At 39.6% G+C, this 15,566-nt stretch overlaps 1 protein-coding gene across 1 annotated transcript in view; it reads left to right on the top strand.

Annotated features, from left to right (window-relative positions):
* The window catches only part of hrob (homologous recombination factor with OB-fold), a 40,273-nt gene extending 27,732 nt beyond the window's left edge, over window positions 1–12,541 (top strand). Inside the window, exons 7-10 of the mRNA XM_072249353.1 lie at window positions 3,576–3,661; window positions 4,004–4,126; window positions 8,724–8,904; window positions 12,089–12,541. Of these exons, the coding sequence (XP_072105454.1) occupies window positions 3,576–3,661; window positions 4,004–4,126; window positions 8,724–8,904; window positions 12,089–12,144 (446 nt within the window). The 3' untranslated portion in view covers window positions 12,145–12,541. The remainder of the gene's footprint in view (window positions 1–3,575; window positions 3,662–4,003; window positions 4,127–8,723; window positions 8,905–12,088) is intronic.
* Window positions 12,542–15,566: the final 3,025 nt, after the last annotated feature.

The raw sequence follows: 15,566 nt of genomic DNA, 5'->3' as shown, positions 1-15,566 counted from the left end.
TGCCAAACATGTCCTTACCTGAGAAATTATCTGGGGTTACCCATAGCACCCTATTTTTCTGAGCTCCATATACCTGTCCAGGAGTGTCCTAAAAGGCCCTATCGTATCCGCCTCCACCACCGTCACTGGCAGCCCATTCCATGCACTCAACACTCTCTACATTTAAAAAAAAACAACAACTTAGCCCTGACATCTCCTCTGTACCTACTTCCAAGCATCTTAAAACTGTGCCCTCTCGTGCTAGCCATTTCAGCCCTGGGAAAAAGCCTCTGACTATCCACACGATCAATGCCACTCATCATCTTGTACACCTATGCTAAAGATCAGAGAGTTGTGGTCACTGTCTCTGAAATGCTCACCCACAGAGTTAGCTATCACCTGACCAGGTTAATTTCCTCATACTATATCCAGTATGGCCTTGACGCTAGTCGGTTTGTCCAGATATTGTGCCAGGAAACCTTTCTGGGCACACCTAACAAATTCTGCTGTATTTAAACTTGCACTAATAAGGTACCAATTGATATTAGGGGAAGTTGAAGTCACCTTTGACAACAACCCTATTATTTTGACACCTTTCCAAAATCTGTCTACTAATTTGTTCCTTAATGTTCCTGTTGGGATTTTGGCAGGGGAGGGGGTGCGTGGAGGATCCCTCCACAGCGTCCTCCCTTTCTGCATCTGTGATACTATCCCTGATTAGCAATGTCACTTCCCCCACCTCTTTTACCTCCCTCTCTCCCTATCTCTTTTGAAATGTCTAAATGCTGGAACTTCCAGTAGCCATTCATGCCTTTGTGACAGCTAAGCTTCTGTAATGGCCACAACACTGTAGTCCCATGTACATACTTCAATGTACGATGCCTCAGACAGGTGGCATCCATCATTAAGGATCCCCATCACCAAGGACATGCCCTCTTCACACTGTTACCGTCAGGAAGGAGGCACACTCAGCGATTCCCCTCTGTCATCTGATTCCTAACTGGACATTGGACCCATGAACACTACCTCATTACTTTTGTTTTTTTTTGCATTATTTATTTTAACTTAAGTATTTAATAGACGTATTCTGATACAAGCTCTAAGTTCGTCACCCTTGGTCCGGATACTACTTGCATTAAAAGTAAACACATTTCAGCACATTCAACTGACTGCATTTATGCCCTATCCACTGCTTACCCTTCCTCACAGTCTCACTACACATTGCATCTACCTTTACACCAACTGTCCCATCATCTGATCTTTCACTCTGGTTCCCATCCCCCTGCCAACCTAGGTTTAATCCTCCCCAACAGTTCTAGCAAACCTCTCCACAAGGACATTGGTCCCTCTTATATTCAAATATAACATGTCCCTTTTGTACAGGTTACACCTTCCTCAGATCCCAATGATCCACAAATCTGAAATACTGCCCCCCTACCCCAATTCTTCAGCCACACTTTCATCTGACATATCAAACTATTCTTACCCTCAATGGTGTGGGGCACAGGCAGCAATCATGAGATTACTATTCTTGAGGTCCTACTTTTTAGCTTCAATTCTAACTCCCTATATTCGCTCTTCTGAACCTTATCCCTTTTCCTAGTTCTGATGTTCGTACCAATACGTACACAACTTCTGTGCTCTCCTATCTCTTTAAGAATCCTGTGGGCTTAATCTGTGATGCCCCTGACCCTGACACCTAGGAGGCAACATACCATTCAGGAGTCCCTTTCACATCTACTGTGTGTTCCCCTAACTATTGATTCCTATATCGCCACCACTCTCCTCCTCTTCCTCCACTCCCCTTCCCTTCTGAGCCACAGAGCCAGGCTCGGTGGCAGAGACCTGATCGCAGCAGCTTTCCCCTGATAGGTTGTGCTACAACTCCCAACAGTTTCCAAAGTGGTATGTATACTTGTTACCTCTGAAAAAGTTAGTGTAATTGCTCAGATGGGATTTTCCCTTGATGAAACCATGCTGGCTATTTTTGATTAGTACCTGTCTTGCTTCAGCTTCTCCTCTTCTCCATCCCTGACCCCGATTACTTCCCTACCCAGCCTGACTTACCTTTGTTATCATTTGGTAAAGGTACCCCATTTGCTGTCTTCACCTGTGACCGAGGATTAAAAATCACTTTAATTGACCGAGCAATCTCCTAACTTGTCTCCTATAGCAGCCTGGGCTACAGCTTACTTATCAACCTTTCACCCACCAAGGCATGCAATACTCATTTTTAATAATATGTTCCAGAATCTCCTTGAATTCTCAAGTTGCAATGTTTTTGGTGAATATACATGAAAAATATTTCTTTATGGCCTCAGTCAAATCCTCTGGCTCCAAATGAAATGTCAAAAAAAAGCTTCAGATGTTGGAAGTCTAAACTAGAAAACAGAAAATGTTGGAAAAACCCAGTAGATCGGGCAGCTTCAATGGAGAGAGAAACAGTTACAACTCCACACAACTGACTGTTTCTCTTTACTCAGATACTGCCCAACCTGCTGAATCTTTCCAGCAATTCCTACTTTTCATTCATGACGGTAATCTGTGCATTCTCATGAAAATGGTATCTCTGCCATGGTGTCAAAATTATCACCTGTGATCAGAGCATATTTATGTCTTGTGTATGTTCTTCAGTCTTTCCAAAATGTATGTGAAACCGTATGTGAATTGTTCATCTGTTTTGTCTGACAGATAAAATCGAACAGGTAAGATTGGTTGCAATCACTGAAATTAACATGGTTCTATCTATCAGTTAGTTATCTTTATCTGCTTAAAATGTCTCTTTGGTAACCTTAAGCCTTTCTAATCTCTTATCTAAAAGCACTTGTGGTTTGCTTAATTGCAACATTTGGCAACTCAGATGGATCCAATATTTATCATTGTTCTGTTTGCTTAGTAAGTTAAGATCTTGGTATCTGACATTTGTCACTGTCTGAAGGCCTACAAACTCTAATTTTTTAAAGAAGTTACTTCTCTCCCTTTGAAACCAATTAAAGTTTTATTGAAAAGGGGTGTTTCATCTGAGAGGCTCACATTATGTGATTTGCCAATTTTTCCTTGATTAAAAGCATTAATGTCAAGTTTTCTAATGTTTAATAATTACAGCCTGTATCTTTATAAAGCTCTGCAGTTATTATTTTGATCCTAATACAGTGTACTCCCGTGTGTTGCAGAGGGGTTGTTGTTGTTAAAAAGCTATCGGTATCATAATGTCCTTTTCAAAATAGAATATACAATTTGCCAGTATTCAAAATTCAGCATTAGGATAACCACTCAAGACTCGAAACCAATTTGATCTCCATTCAATTTCTTAGAAGCCAGATTGTTATAGTTGTATTAAATTAATTATCTTTGAAGTTCCTTGAGTGATGCTTGGGATGCTATCTTTTTCTTCTGTACCCTTCATTCATAAATGTATTTCCCCCTATAGACATCCCTGTCTTTAATGGGGCTATTTAAAAGAATGCTTGCTTTCTACAATAAGCAATATTTAGAAAGCTTCTGTGCAAATGAAGCATTGTTAATAGTATACTTGCAACATGTTAGTGCTGGAATTTGATTCGCTTGAAGCTTAATTCTTTATTACTGTTGTACAGGTGAGATGCAAGGTACCATTCACAGACAACTTCTGATTGATCAACCAAATGATTTAAAAGTTGGAACAGTGCTCCTCTTGAAGCAGGTTGTTAGCTTGATACTTAAACATTGCAGTTTTTTTTGGTTATTAACTTTACTTCATGTAACGTCAATTGAATGTGGTTGGCTTTTGTGTAGAGGGTAATAGCATACACACCCAAGTAAAATTTTCACTTTTGTATGCTTTCGGCAGTCAACGGTAATATTTAATGTTACATCTGTGGCAGGTGTAATTCTTAAAATGTTTTATGATTTTTTTTAAGCATTTTGCGAATTTGATGACATGTCTATCAAAAGATTATAAATCTTGCTAGGTTATTTTCAATCTGTAATCCAAAAATAATCGTGAAGTTGTCCTTTTCCAACAGTATTTTATTTCTATCTGTAGGTTGGTGTATTTTCTCCATCAGTTCGAAATCATTATTTGAATATAACACCAAGTAATGTGATTAAGGTATATCCACAAGGTTCTACTGTATGCATACATAGCCAAATCGCCCAGAGTTCCCAGGTAAGAATGGCATATGTAAAAGGTGTCATACTGCTCCTAAAACTGGTTCTGCATTGATAGGAGTACTAAGTAGGCAAATGCTTTCTTATCTCTCAAACTTCTCTTAGGAAACTCCTTCCCCTTTGTATCTTCCCTTCATCTAAAAGCTCTCCTTTCCTTTTCTGTCCAGCTTTAGTCATGTCCAGTACTTTGACCCAGCAATTAAGAAGTCAATAAATCAGAAATGTACGCTATTGCCTTGCCTGCTCCCAGTTGTGTTAAGTTCTCTGTAGAGGCAAACTCTGCAATTGTTCACTCTACAAGTTAGTGATTATACAAACAGCAAAGTCTTCCAAGATGACAATTTAAAACAAATTTACATACAATTATTTGTGTACATATTGAAATGAACACATTATAAAATGACAGAACCAATTATCTTTTTAGAAATAAAGTAAATTTGATGGAAGTAGAGAGAGTTTTTTAAATGCCTTTTTAAATCAATTAAAACATCTGAAACTATCCTGCTTTAGCATTTCATACTTGCTCTCTTGAATCACCTCTGCGTATTTTAGAAACCAATGAATAACGTACATGCACAGTGGGATTGTTTATCTTGGCTAACATCTGAATTTATTTTATACTTCCATTGAGTGCATTTCAATAAACAGAACTATAAAAGTTGCATCACAGTATGAGTCTATTCAGTCTATGATCATGTGCTGCTATTACCTCTTCAAAGCCATTTTATCAAACTTCCTTGACTTTAATGATGTTTCGACCCTTTCTTTTCAATTATATCTAATTAAAATGTCTGGCAAAGCAAATCCATTTCCTCATGAGCTTTTGCAGTGAAGCAGTTCCTCCAGCTTTTCTTTCATTTTTCTACTTTTAATCATCAGTCTGTGACATTTACTAATTCAACAACCAAGAGAAATAACCTATTAATTATTCTCTCACTCAGTTTTGAATACTTCATCTTGGCCTTCATTTCGGCCTTCATTTCAAGTTTTCAGCTGCCTTTTCCAAAAACTCCCTTCTAGAAAGTGCCATAGGGCTATTAAATCAAAGCAACCAACTTAATCAAAGAGACCTCCCACTCCTGACCTTATCCTTTCTTCCCCCTCTAATTTGGCAGAAGATACAGAAGCCTGAAAGCACATTCCACCAGGCTCAAGGATGGCTTCTATCCCACTGTTCAGATCATTGAATGGTTCGCTAGAACGATGAGATGGATTCTTGACCTTGCACTTTACCTCACTATGACCTTGCACCTTATTGCAACCTGCACCACACTTTCTCTGTAGCAGTTGCACTTTATTCTGCATTCTATTATTGTTTTATCTTGTACTACCTTAGTGCACTGTTATTATGATTTAGAAACATAGAAAATAGGTGCAGGAGTAGGCCATTCGGCCCTTCGAGCCTGCACCGCCATTTATTATGATCATGGCTGATCATCCAACTCAGAACCCCGCCCGCCCCAGCCTTCCCTCCATAGTGGCTTTTGGGACAGGCTGGTGAAGGAGGCCATTGAAATGAAACGAGAAGAAAAGAACTTTTAACAAAGACAAAGGTCTCACTCTAAGTAAGAACTGGAATTTGATTGTAAACAAGGTGCGAGAGCAGATGAGGACTAACCAATCAGGAGAGATGGATGATGGGTATAGATACCACCAGAATAGACATGCCTGATGAAGATGGCAGAGTTTAACACTGAAGCATCGGTTAAAATCAATACCTGTATCCAGCTGGAGGCACGAGAAGAGTTTATTCGTCATATAAGCCAGGAAAGCACTAAATCCTTTTCAAGTACAAAGAAGATTCACAAGCTAATTCTTTCATTAAGAGAGTTATCCTACCATGAGGTGCTAACAATTTTGGGTCTGTATTCCTTGCAGTTTAGAAGAATGAGGGTGATATTGTTCAAGCTTAGAAAATTCCAAGGGGGCTTGGTTGAGTAGATGGTGGGATGTATTCACTAGTGGGAGAGTCGAACAAGGGGACGTAATGACGAAGGGCCAATCATTTAAAATTAAGATATCTAGCAATTAATTCTCACATAGTCTGGCAAATCTCTGGAAGTCTCTGCCCCAATGGATAATAGAAACTGGATCATTAGAAGTGTTTAACATGGAGTTGGATAAATATTTGATAGCTCAAGGAATAGAGGCTTATGGAGGAAATGCACAGAAAAGGAGCTGAGGCCAGCTTAGACTTGCCATGATATTAAATGCAAACATCCCACCTCTCCCAGAAGGTCCGGGAGTCTCCCGCATATTGATAGTGGCTCCCTAACGCCCGGAAATTATAGACAATATCCCAGAAATCGATTTTTTTTTGAGAAGGCGAGGGAGAGCAAGCATCCTGATTGGTCTCTCGTCGTGCTAAGAGTGGTCCCCAACCACCAGGCCGCGAGGAAACAATATGATTTGGTGATATGAGTCAGCTGCACCTTTCCTCATTCCCTGTCACGCCCACTGTTGAACTTGAACGCACGCGAGGTCATTACCCACGCGTCATCCATGTCAGCGCGGGAAGAAGATCAACTCCTCGAGCTTGCAAATGACAGCGGGCTGAAAAGTATGTTTGACATAACGTCTCTGCCGGCATTCTGGATCAAAGTCAAGGCTGAATATCCTGAGATAGCCACGGAAGCACTGAAAACATTGCTTCCATTTCCAACATATCTCTGCAAAGAACAGGAATTCTGCAGATGCTGGAAATTCAAGCAACACACATCAAAGTTGCTGGTGAACGCAGCAGGCCAGGCAGCATCTCTAGGAAGAGGTACAGTCAACGTTTCAGGCCGAGACCCTTCGTCAGGACTAACTGAAGGAAGAGTGAGTAAGAGATTTGAAAGTGGGAGGGGGAGGGATAGAGCCAAGAGCTGGACAGGTGATTGACAAAAGGGGATATGAGAGGATCATGGGACAGGAGGTCCGGGGAGAAAGACAAGGGGGGGGGGAAACCCAGAGGATGGGCAAGGGGTATAGTCAGAGGGACAGAGGGAGAAAAAGCAGAGTGAGAGACAGAATGTGTGCGCAGGGAGAAAGACAAGGGGGGTGGGGGGGAATCCCAGAGGATGGGCAAGGGGTATAGTCAGAGGGACAGAGGGAGAAAAAGGAGAGTGAGAGAAAGAATGTGTGCCCAGGGAGAAAGACGGGGGGGGGGGGCCAGAGGGTGGGCCTCCAACCCGATGGCATGAACATTGACTTTTCTAACTTCCGCTAATGCCCCACCTCCCCCTCGTACCCCATCTGTTACTTATTTTTATACACACATTCTTTTTCTCACTCTCCTTTTTCTCCCTCTGTCCCTCTGACTATACCCCTTGCCCATCCTCTGGGTTTCCCCCCCAACCCCCTTGTCTTTCTCCCTGGGCCTCCTGTCCCATGATCCTCTCATATCCCTTTTGCCAATCACCTGTCCAGCTCTTGGCTCCATCCCTCCCCCTCCTGTCTTCTCCTATCATTTTGGATCTCCCCCTCCCCCTCCCACTTTCAAATCTGTTACTAACTCTTCCTTCAGTTGGTCCTGACGAAGGGTCTCAGCCTGAAACATCGACTGTACCTCTTCCTAGAGATGCTGCTTGGCCTGCTGCATTCACCGGCAACTTTGATATCTCTGCAAAGCAGGGTTTTCTGCAATGAATGCAACGAGAACAAAATTGCAGAATAGGTTGGACATAAGGAACCCCCTTCGAGTATCGCTGTCTCCCATCACCCCTTGATGGCACCGTCTTGTTGCAAGAAAACAAGCCCAGGGCTCCCACTGATTCAGCGATATTGGTGTGTTGCAATGATTTTATATGTTCATACGAGGAAAATATGCGCTGTGTGTTTAATATCCAAACGTTACTTAAAATGTTATGCTATTGATTTATAATTGACTTATCACTATATTCATGCGAGGAAAATATGCACTGTGTGTTTAATATTAAATTCGTTAGATAATCCCTTTTAGAAATGAAATTGAGTGTATTAGCTACTTATAAGTGACTTATAGTTGACTCATCACCTATATTCTGGTCGTGATTAACACCCCCCAACCCGCCCCCCCCCCACAGTCGGCCGGTCTGCGGTGCAAAAAAGTAGACCTATCAGTTTTCTCTGTGGGTGGGCTTTACAGTCAACCTCAAAAATAATGACAATGTTGCTCGCTGCACTGTTTGCAACAGTGACTTTTCTATTGCCCATGGTGGGTTAAAATGTAAAAGACATGTTGAGGTGAGATTAACAGGTGTCATTCATTCATTAGCATAGCTAACGTTATTTAAGCTAGCTGCCCAGGAGCTACGCTATTGATGTCCACGTGATGAGGCCTAACTCCCTGTAGACTTGCTTAAAGTTGTAATAGAATAAACATGATAATATGATATAATATTAATGTTACATTTGCTGCATATACCCAACTTGGTTTACAGATTAGACAAAATCACTAAACAAAGTTTTACATACACCCTTGGAGGTCGACCGGTGGCAGGGGGGGGGAGTGCTACCTCCCTGAAATGAGTTTTTGCAGGGTGGGATATCTGTTAAATGGTCGAATAGACTTGAAAGGTCTAATGACCTAGTTCTGCTATTTTCTTGTGTTCATCCAAGTTATTTTTTTCCAGAACAACTTTGGGCTTCAATCCACTGTTGACTTATTAGAATCAAAATGTAGTGATTCTGTCACCACAGACAAAATCTCCTGCTCCGCCACTATATCTTCCAGTACAAGAAATGAAGGCTCAGAGATACCTGAATGGAAAAGCACGCCGTTACAGGGACAATGTGATGAAGAATGGGAAGCAGGTAGATCAGATATTCAAAAAAAAATTGTTCAAGCTAATTCAATATTTAAGTCATTTGCATTTGGGGAACAAAAATTTAATGTAAGTTCAGGATGAATTTTTAAGCTGTGTATTGTCCTACATATATCTTAACTAAGTGGAAACTCCATGCTGAACATCCTAAAATCCAATTGATATCTTAATAACTTGCATTTATGAAAAATCTTCTCTGTAATATTTTACATTTAGTTAGTCTTTTGAGATAAATTGAATAAGGAAAGTTACTAATGTAAACATCTGGACCATGGGAGGAGACATCTGAAGTTCTTTACTGCTGAATTACATTTGATGTCTATTCCTGAACCTATTTTTCTTAAGAACAAACCAGTTAATTTGCACAAAGAGGAACAGATTTGGGAGGTGGAAGCACAAATACAATGTAACATATTTTCTGGTTAATCAATTTTTAAATCCCATGTAATTTATTTTTATTTTTTCAGCTTCTGAATGCCTTCAGGGAAATTTGAAAACATTCTTTAATTGTTTAGGCTGGCAACCCCCGTAGACGTTACGTGCTAAGCATTACATCCCTACTCTTTCTTTTATGGGTTTTAATTAATGGAGAAACTCATTTCCTGCTGTCAGTAACAAATAGATCTGGTGTGGTTCTCTGTTTGGAATGACATCTAGTATATCAAACTTAAGAAAAATAACTAAGGAAGTTAGATGGTGGTTGGGTGGATGAAGTTCAAAGTAGAGAAATGTGAAGTAGTGTAATTGAGAAAAATATAGGGAATATTTGTATGTTTTGAGATATTTATAGATGCAAATATATTTAAGTATATCAGTTGTTGAAGTGCAAATATAAATATATCTTTTGGGTATTTGGGGTTTAGTAGCCATTGTATAAAAGGGGAAAATTTGTGTATGTGGGGTATTGATCAGGCAACATTACAAGAAATTGATGAATTCTGGAGGCAAGAAGCTGAAAGAAATAATCATTTCAGTGGAATATTTTAGAATGATGCTGAAGTAAAATGTTTTCATTTTGAAGAAGAGGTAAAATTGGATCTAAATTAACAGAAACAAAGTAGAGATCTACTTCAGTTTTAAAATTAGAGAAAATTTTGATAAGGTTAGCAATTGAATGTGTTTATTGGGTAACTTATCTATACCATTGGAATATACGTTGAACTTTATCCATGCAAAAGATTAGTTTCAAGAAAAAGTCTAAGGGATAAAATGGTATACTTGTGTATTGTGATCTCAATCTAGCGATCTAAAATTTTTATTGGAGCTTTGAAATTTGCAACTCCATCAAGTTCTGTGCAGATTAGTCTTTATAATATTATAAAGTATGCAAATAACAGCTCAATCACTCCCAAGTTTTCCCACCTTTGAATATCTTTGCATCCTGATGAAATCTTTTATCCTTGTGTGAGCTAATGTTTTTTTTATTTTAATTTCTGTCCTTTTTCCCTGCAATTCAGTGGACTTAAAATTGAGTGCATGTGATCCAGCGCATGTTTTATCATCATCTATCGGGCCTGAAAAAATACCATTAAGTTTTACTCAATCTCATATTCCTCTCCCAAAATTGCCAAATAATCTAGAATTAGAGAGTAAATACAGTTCCTGTCTTATTTTCCATACTGTCAGTTCTCTACCTGGTATGTTCTCTCCACTTTACATATTGTCCATCATCAATTCTTTACTACTTTGTGGCCATGCCTCCAGAAATCCATGCATTTGCATATTCCTCTTTAAAACCTCAAAATTCACATCATAGAACAACCTTTTGGTTATTGCTTCTAGGATTTTACCAAGCCTCATTGAGGATGCTTTGCCTTAGTAATGGTAAAGAAATGTGAGTTGACATCTAAAGTTGCAATTAGGATTGTGACTTGTTTGATTGGAGTGTTGTTATGTGTATTTGTATCTGTATCAATGGTTCAAACTATGGATGCCGTGGGAGAAAGAAACATCAACAAATCAAAAACATAAGATTCTGCAGATGCTGGAAATTCTGACAAACACATTAAAAATTGCTGGAGGAACTCAGCAGGTCAGGCAGCATCGGTGGAAAGGAATAAACTGTCTAGGTTTCAGGCCAAGACTCTTCTTCAGGACTGGAAAAGAAGAGGGGAAAATGCCAGAATAAGAAGGTGGAGGAAGGGGAAGGTGTACAAACCAGAAGGTGGATAGATGAGGCCAGGTGGGTGGAGGAGAGGGGAATGAAGTGAAAAGCTGAGAAGTAATAGGTGGAAAAACAGAAGCAGGAGGCATCTGATAGGAGAGGAAAGTGGGCCATCTGAGAAAGGGACGGAGGGTGGACACCATGGGGAGGTGACAGGCAAGTGAAGTGAAGAGAAGAGGTAAGGGGGAGCCAGAGAAGTTGGAGAAATCAATGTTCATGCCATCAGGTTAGAGGCTACACAGACAGAACATGAGGTGTTGCTCCTTCAACTTGAGAGTGGCCTCATCGTGGCAGTAGAGGAGAACATGGGCCAACATCTCAGAATGGGAGTGGGGATTGGAATTAAAACAGTTGGCACCAGGAAATCCTGCTTATTGTAGATGGAGCGAAGGTGCTCAACAAAGCGTTACCCCAATCTATATCAAGTCTCACTCATGTAGAGAAGGCTGCATCAGGAGCGCCATATACAGTAGGCAACCCCAACAGATTTGCAGGTGAAGTGTTGCTTCACCTGGAAGGGCTATTTGAAGATGAGGGAGAAGGTGGATAGTCCAGTATGCCACTTCTGCTTGCAGGAATAAGTACCAGGAGAGAGATTAGTTGGGGAGGGTTAACTGGGCAAGGGAATCACGGAGAGTAATTCCTGTGGCGGGGGTGGGGTGCGCGGAGTGGTAACGATGGGTTCAGTAGCAGGATCCTGTTGACAGTGTTCAACTAGTTTTTCCTCATGTTGATTAAGAATAAATATTACTCAGACAAAATTAAATTTAGAGGTTACTAATTGAGAAATTTACAAAAGCCATGCGACATTAAATACTTGCATTAATGTGCCAAATAGTTTAGTTTGCTTTGTCAAAAATGTCTTTGATTAATCTAATGTTCTTTGTAAATCAACTGCAGAAATTAAAGGATAATAAATTTCAATATTTCCTGTGAGTGGGAGATTTAAACTCTAAATTACCATACTTGCCCAGTTACCTACAACTTAATTTTTGCTTTTTCTTTGCAGATGATCTTGACTTCCTGATGGCTGAACTGCCAGAGGAATACTTCACTGCCCTTTGAACTTCCTGTTAAGTGTCGGATTTAATCCTGGAAAGATGCTTACTTATCTCTTACTAAACTGTTAATTGTGAGTTAAAATATCGACTGAGTTTTGGATGATCATAAAATCATCAGGATTTGCTTCTGACAGGACTTGAAATTATGGTTATTAAGAAGGCATTCCCCCTCCTAAATGCGAACCTGCCTCTACAGAGCCATTTTCAGATGTACCAAAGCAGTCTTTGTACGTTACTGTAAAAATATTCTTGGTCCATTTTAAATGAACTGAAATGTTAATTTACTGGTAATTGTTAATGTTTTGATGTTTTTCATTAAATCTTGCTGTATATTGCTGATTTTTGGAAATTACTGAAATATGAACTTTGTATTATTGTTAACTTGTCAAAGAATGGAGACTTCATAAGCTTGTATCAAGAGAAAGTTCTGAATCACAGAAGAAAATTGATCTTGCAAAACAGTTAAGTACCTCTCCCTGCAGTCTCCCATTTCTAGAATGTTCAGTGTCCATGAGGAATATTCCAATATACTCATTTCATTTTGCTTTCATTCACCTTGAGACCCTTCTGCTTTGGCAGACAGAAGCTTTTCTAATTGAAGCATTCTTTGCAAATTTCCATTGAAGGCATTTTCATTCCTCTGTGCATAGGTTGCTCTGTGCATATAAGATCATCTAGCGATAATCAGAACTTTAAACTTTAATTTACGTTAGTTTCTGCAATCTACTTGTGATATTCAAATTGTTTCCAGATCATGAAAACACATTGGGTAATTTGTGTTAAGGAGCTTTGCGCAAGTGCGGAAGTATTTATACTGCTTTACAAACCAATTTTAAAGGCAACAGCACTGGCTAGTGGTCAAAGTGTGCATTATTCCAGCTTCCAGCATTTTTGCCTTTCAACGTCAATGCTGAACCCAGGGTCATTCTTGTTTTTTAAACACAAGAGGTTCTTCCGATGCAGAAAATTCAGAGCAGCAGACCTAATGCTGGAGAAACTAAGTATTTTATGTGTGTCACTCTTTGTTTTTGTTGTGTCAAACATAGCCAGGCACTAAATTGAAATAGGAAACAGTTCTAAAACTTTAGCTTGTAAATTTAACATTTGAGAATGTGCAGTTTGTGGATGCCAAAAAAAGGAAAGACTGGTATCCATAAAGTGTACATAAAGGCCTCTATAGTGTACATAAAATCTCTACCATTTAAGTAGTTTTCAACCTTTAAAACCATCCAAACATACATTTTTTTTTTTTCTGTACAGTACCTTATGGACTGGGCTCTTGTCTCTCCCGGATAAACTGGTGCAGAATGCTTGCCATATTATTTTCAAAATAGCTTTCATATTTCTGCTGTAGTTTATTTCACCTTCCTTTAATCTCAATTCACTATAGCTTAACAATACTGCTTGTTTCTGGGCTGCAGAAGTGTTTTGCCTTTCTCAACCACATAATTGGGAGAAGGAAAACTAAAGCTACAAGTTTCTTTGGATGTTTCAGGAAATGGTTAGCAAGGCCATTGTTAAAAGTTTGGACTATTACCCATAACAAAAACATTATATAATATTTTTCTGAAATTCTGATTGCTGATTCCTCATTTGTATTGTGGGATCACTCTTTCAACAATGATTTACTGTATTTATTTCCTTCTCTACTAATTGTCAAATACCTATGAAACAATTCCAGATTTGAATCAACTTTAAAGAGTGTGATTTTGCTTTACTAAATTAGTATATTAATTGAGCATCCATGCAGACGGGTTGCTTTGGGAGTGATCTGTCTCTTCTATTTCCAGATTCTTTTACTTGGTTTTATGAATATCAGCTGCAGTAACTCATCCCAGTGATTGGAAAATGGCAGAGGTCAATTATCTAAGGGCAACAACATATCACCACACTCTCAGGAGCTACACCATGACGATGGAAATTTTCACCATTGTCACCTTCAGATTAATTAGGGAGTTGAGTGTAATTGACCTTTTCTTCGAATTGTGCAGAGTCCTTGGGATTGCAAAATTTACCAGTGCATAGACCCAATTGAACATTAAATAAAATGGAAGCAAGAGTAGGTCATTTGGTTCCTCATAACGCTCTAGGGTTCAATAAGATTGAAGATGACACTAGATGAGATGAAGGCAGAGCAGCAATTTGGAAAGTGCAGATGGATACATCCCAAAGATGAAGTATTCTAGATGCAACCATGGCTGACAAGGGCAGTCAAAGACACAGAAAAGGAAAAGAGAGGGCATACAATGTGGCAAAAATTAGTCTGAACTTAGGGGGTTGGGAAGCATTTTAAAACCAACAATACGCAACTAAAAAGCTATAAGGAGAGAAAAGAAAAAATATGAAAGTAAGCTAACTTACCAAAAGCTTTTCAGATATATAAACAGTAAAAGAGAGGCAAGAGTGGAAATCGGACCACTGGAAAATGGCGCTGGAGAGGTAGTAATGGGGGACAAAGACCTGGCGGATAAACTGAATAAGTATTTTGTGTCAGTCTTCACTGTGAAAGACACAAGCAGTAGTCAGAAATTCAGTAGTGTTAAGAGGCAGCAGCAAGTGCAGTTGCTATTCCTAAGGAGAAGTTCTGAAGGTAGGTAAGTCTCCCAGACCAGATGGGCTACACCCAAGAGTTCTGAAAGAGGTAGCTGAAGAAATTGTTCCTGAGGACTAGAAAATTGCAAATGTCACTCCACTCTTTAAGAAGGGGGGGAAACAGAAGAAAGGAAATTATAGACCAGTTAGCCTGAGTTCAGTAGTTGGCAAGATCTTGGAGTCCATTATTCAGGATGAGGTTTTAGGGTACTTGGAGGCACATGATAAAATAGGCCAAAGTTAGGAAAGTTTCCTTAAAGGGAAAACTTGCCTGCCAAATCTGTTGGAGTTCTTTGAGGAAATAACAGGCAAGATAGACAAAGGAGAGTCGGTGTATGTTGTTTACTTGGATTTTCAGAAGGCCTTTGACAAGGTGTTGCACATGAGGCTGCTTAACAAGATAAGAGCCCATTGTATTACAGGAACGATACTAGCACGGATAGAAGGTTGGCTGACTGGCAAAAGCAAAGAGTGGGAATCATAGGACCCTTTTCTGATTGACTGCCAGTAACTAGTGGTGTTTGCTGGGGTAGGTATTGGCACCGCTTCTTTTCTCATAGCTTAATGATTTGAATGACAGAATTAATGGCTTTCTGGCCAAGTTTGCGGAAGATGGGTGAAGGGGCAAGTAGTGTTGAGGAAGCAGGGAGTCTGCAGAAGGACTTAAATAGATGGGCAAAGAAGTGGCAGGTGGAATATAGTGTATATATTCTTGCAGAGTGTAGAGTATCTTGCAGGTGAGTCAGTGGAAAGGAAGGTAAATGCAATGTTAGCATTCATTTTGAGAGCACTAGAATATAAAAGCAAGAGTGTAATGCTAAGGCTTTATAAGGC

This window comes from Mobula birostris, chromosome X (genome assembly GCF_030028105.1).
Source record: "Mobula birostris isolate sMobBir1 chromosome X, sMobBir1.hap1, whole genome shotgun sequence".
NCBI lineage: Eukaryota > Metazoa > Chordata > Chondrichthyes > Myliobatiformes > Myliobatidae > Mobula > Mobula birostris.
Note: the sequence above shows the minus strand (reverse complement) of the source record. Positions and strands in the feature narration are given on the sequence as shown.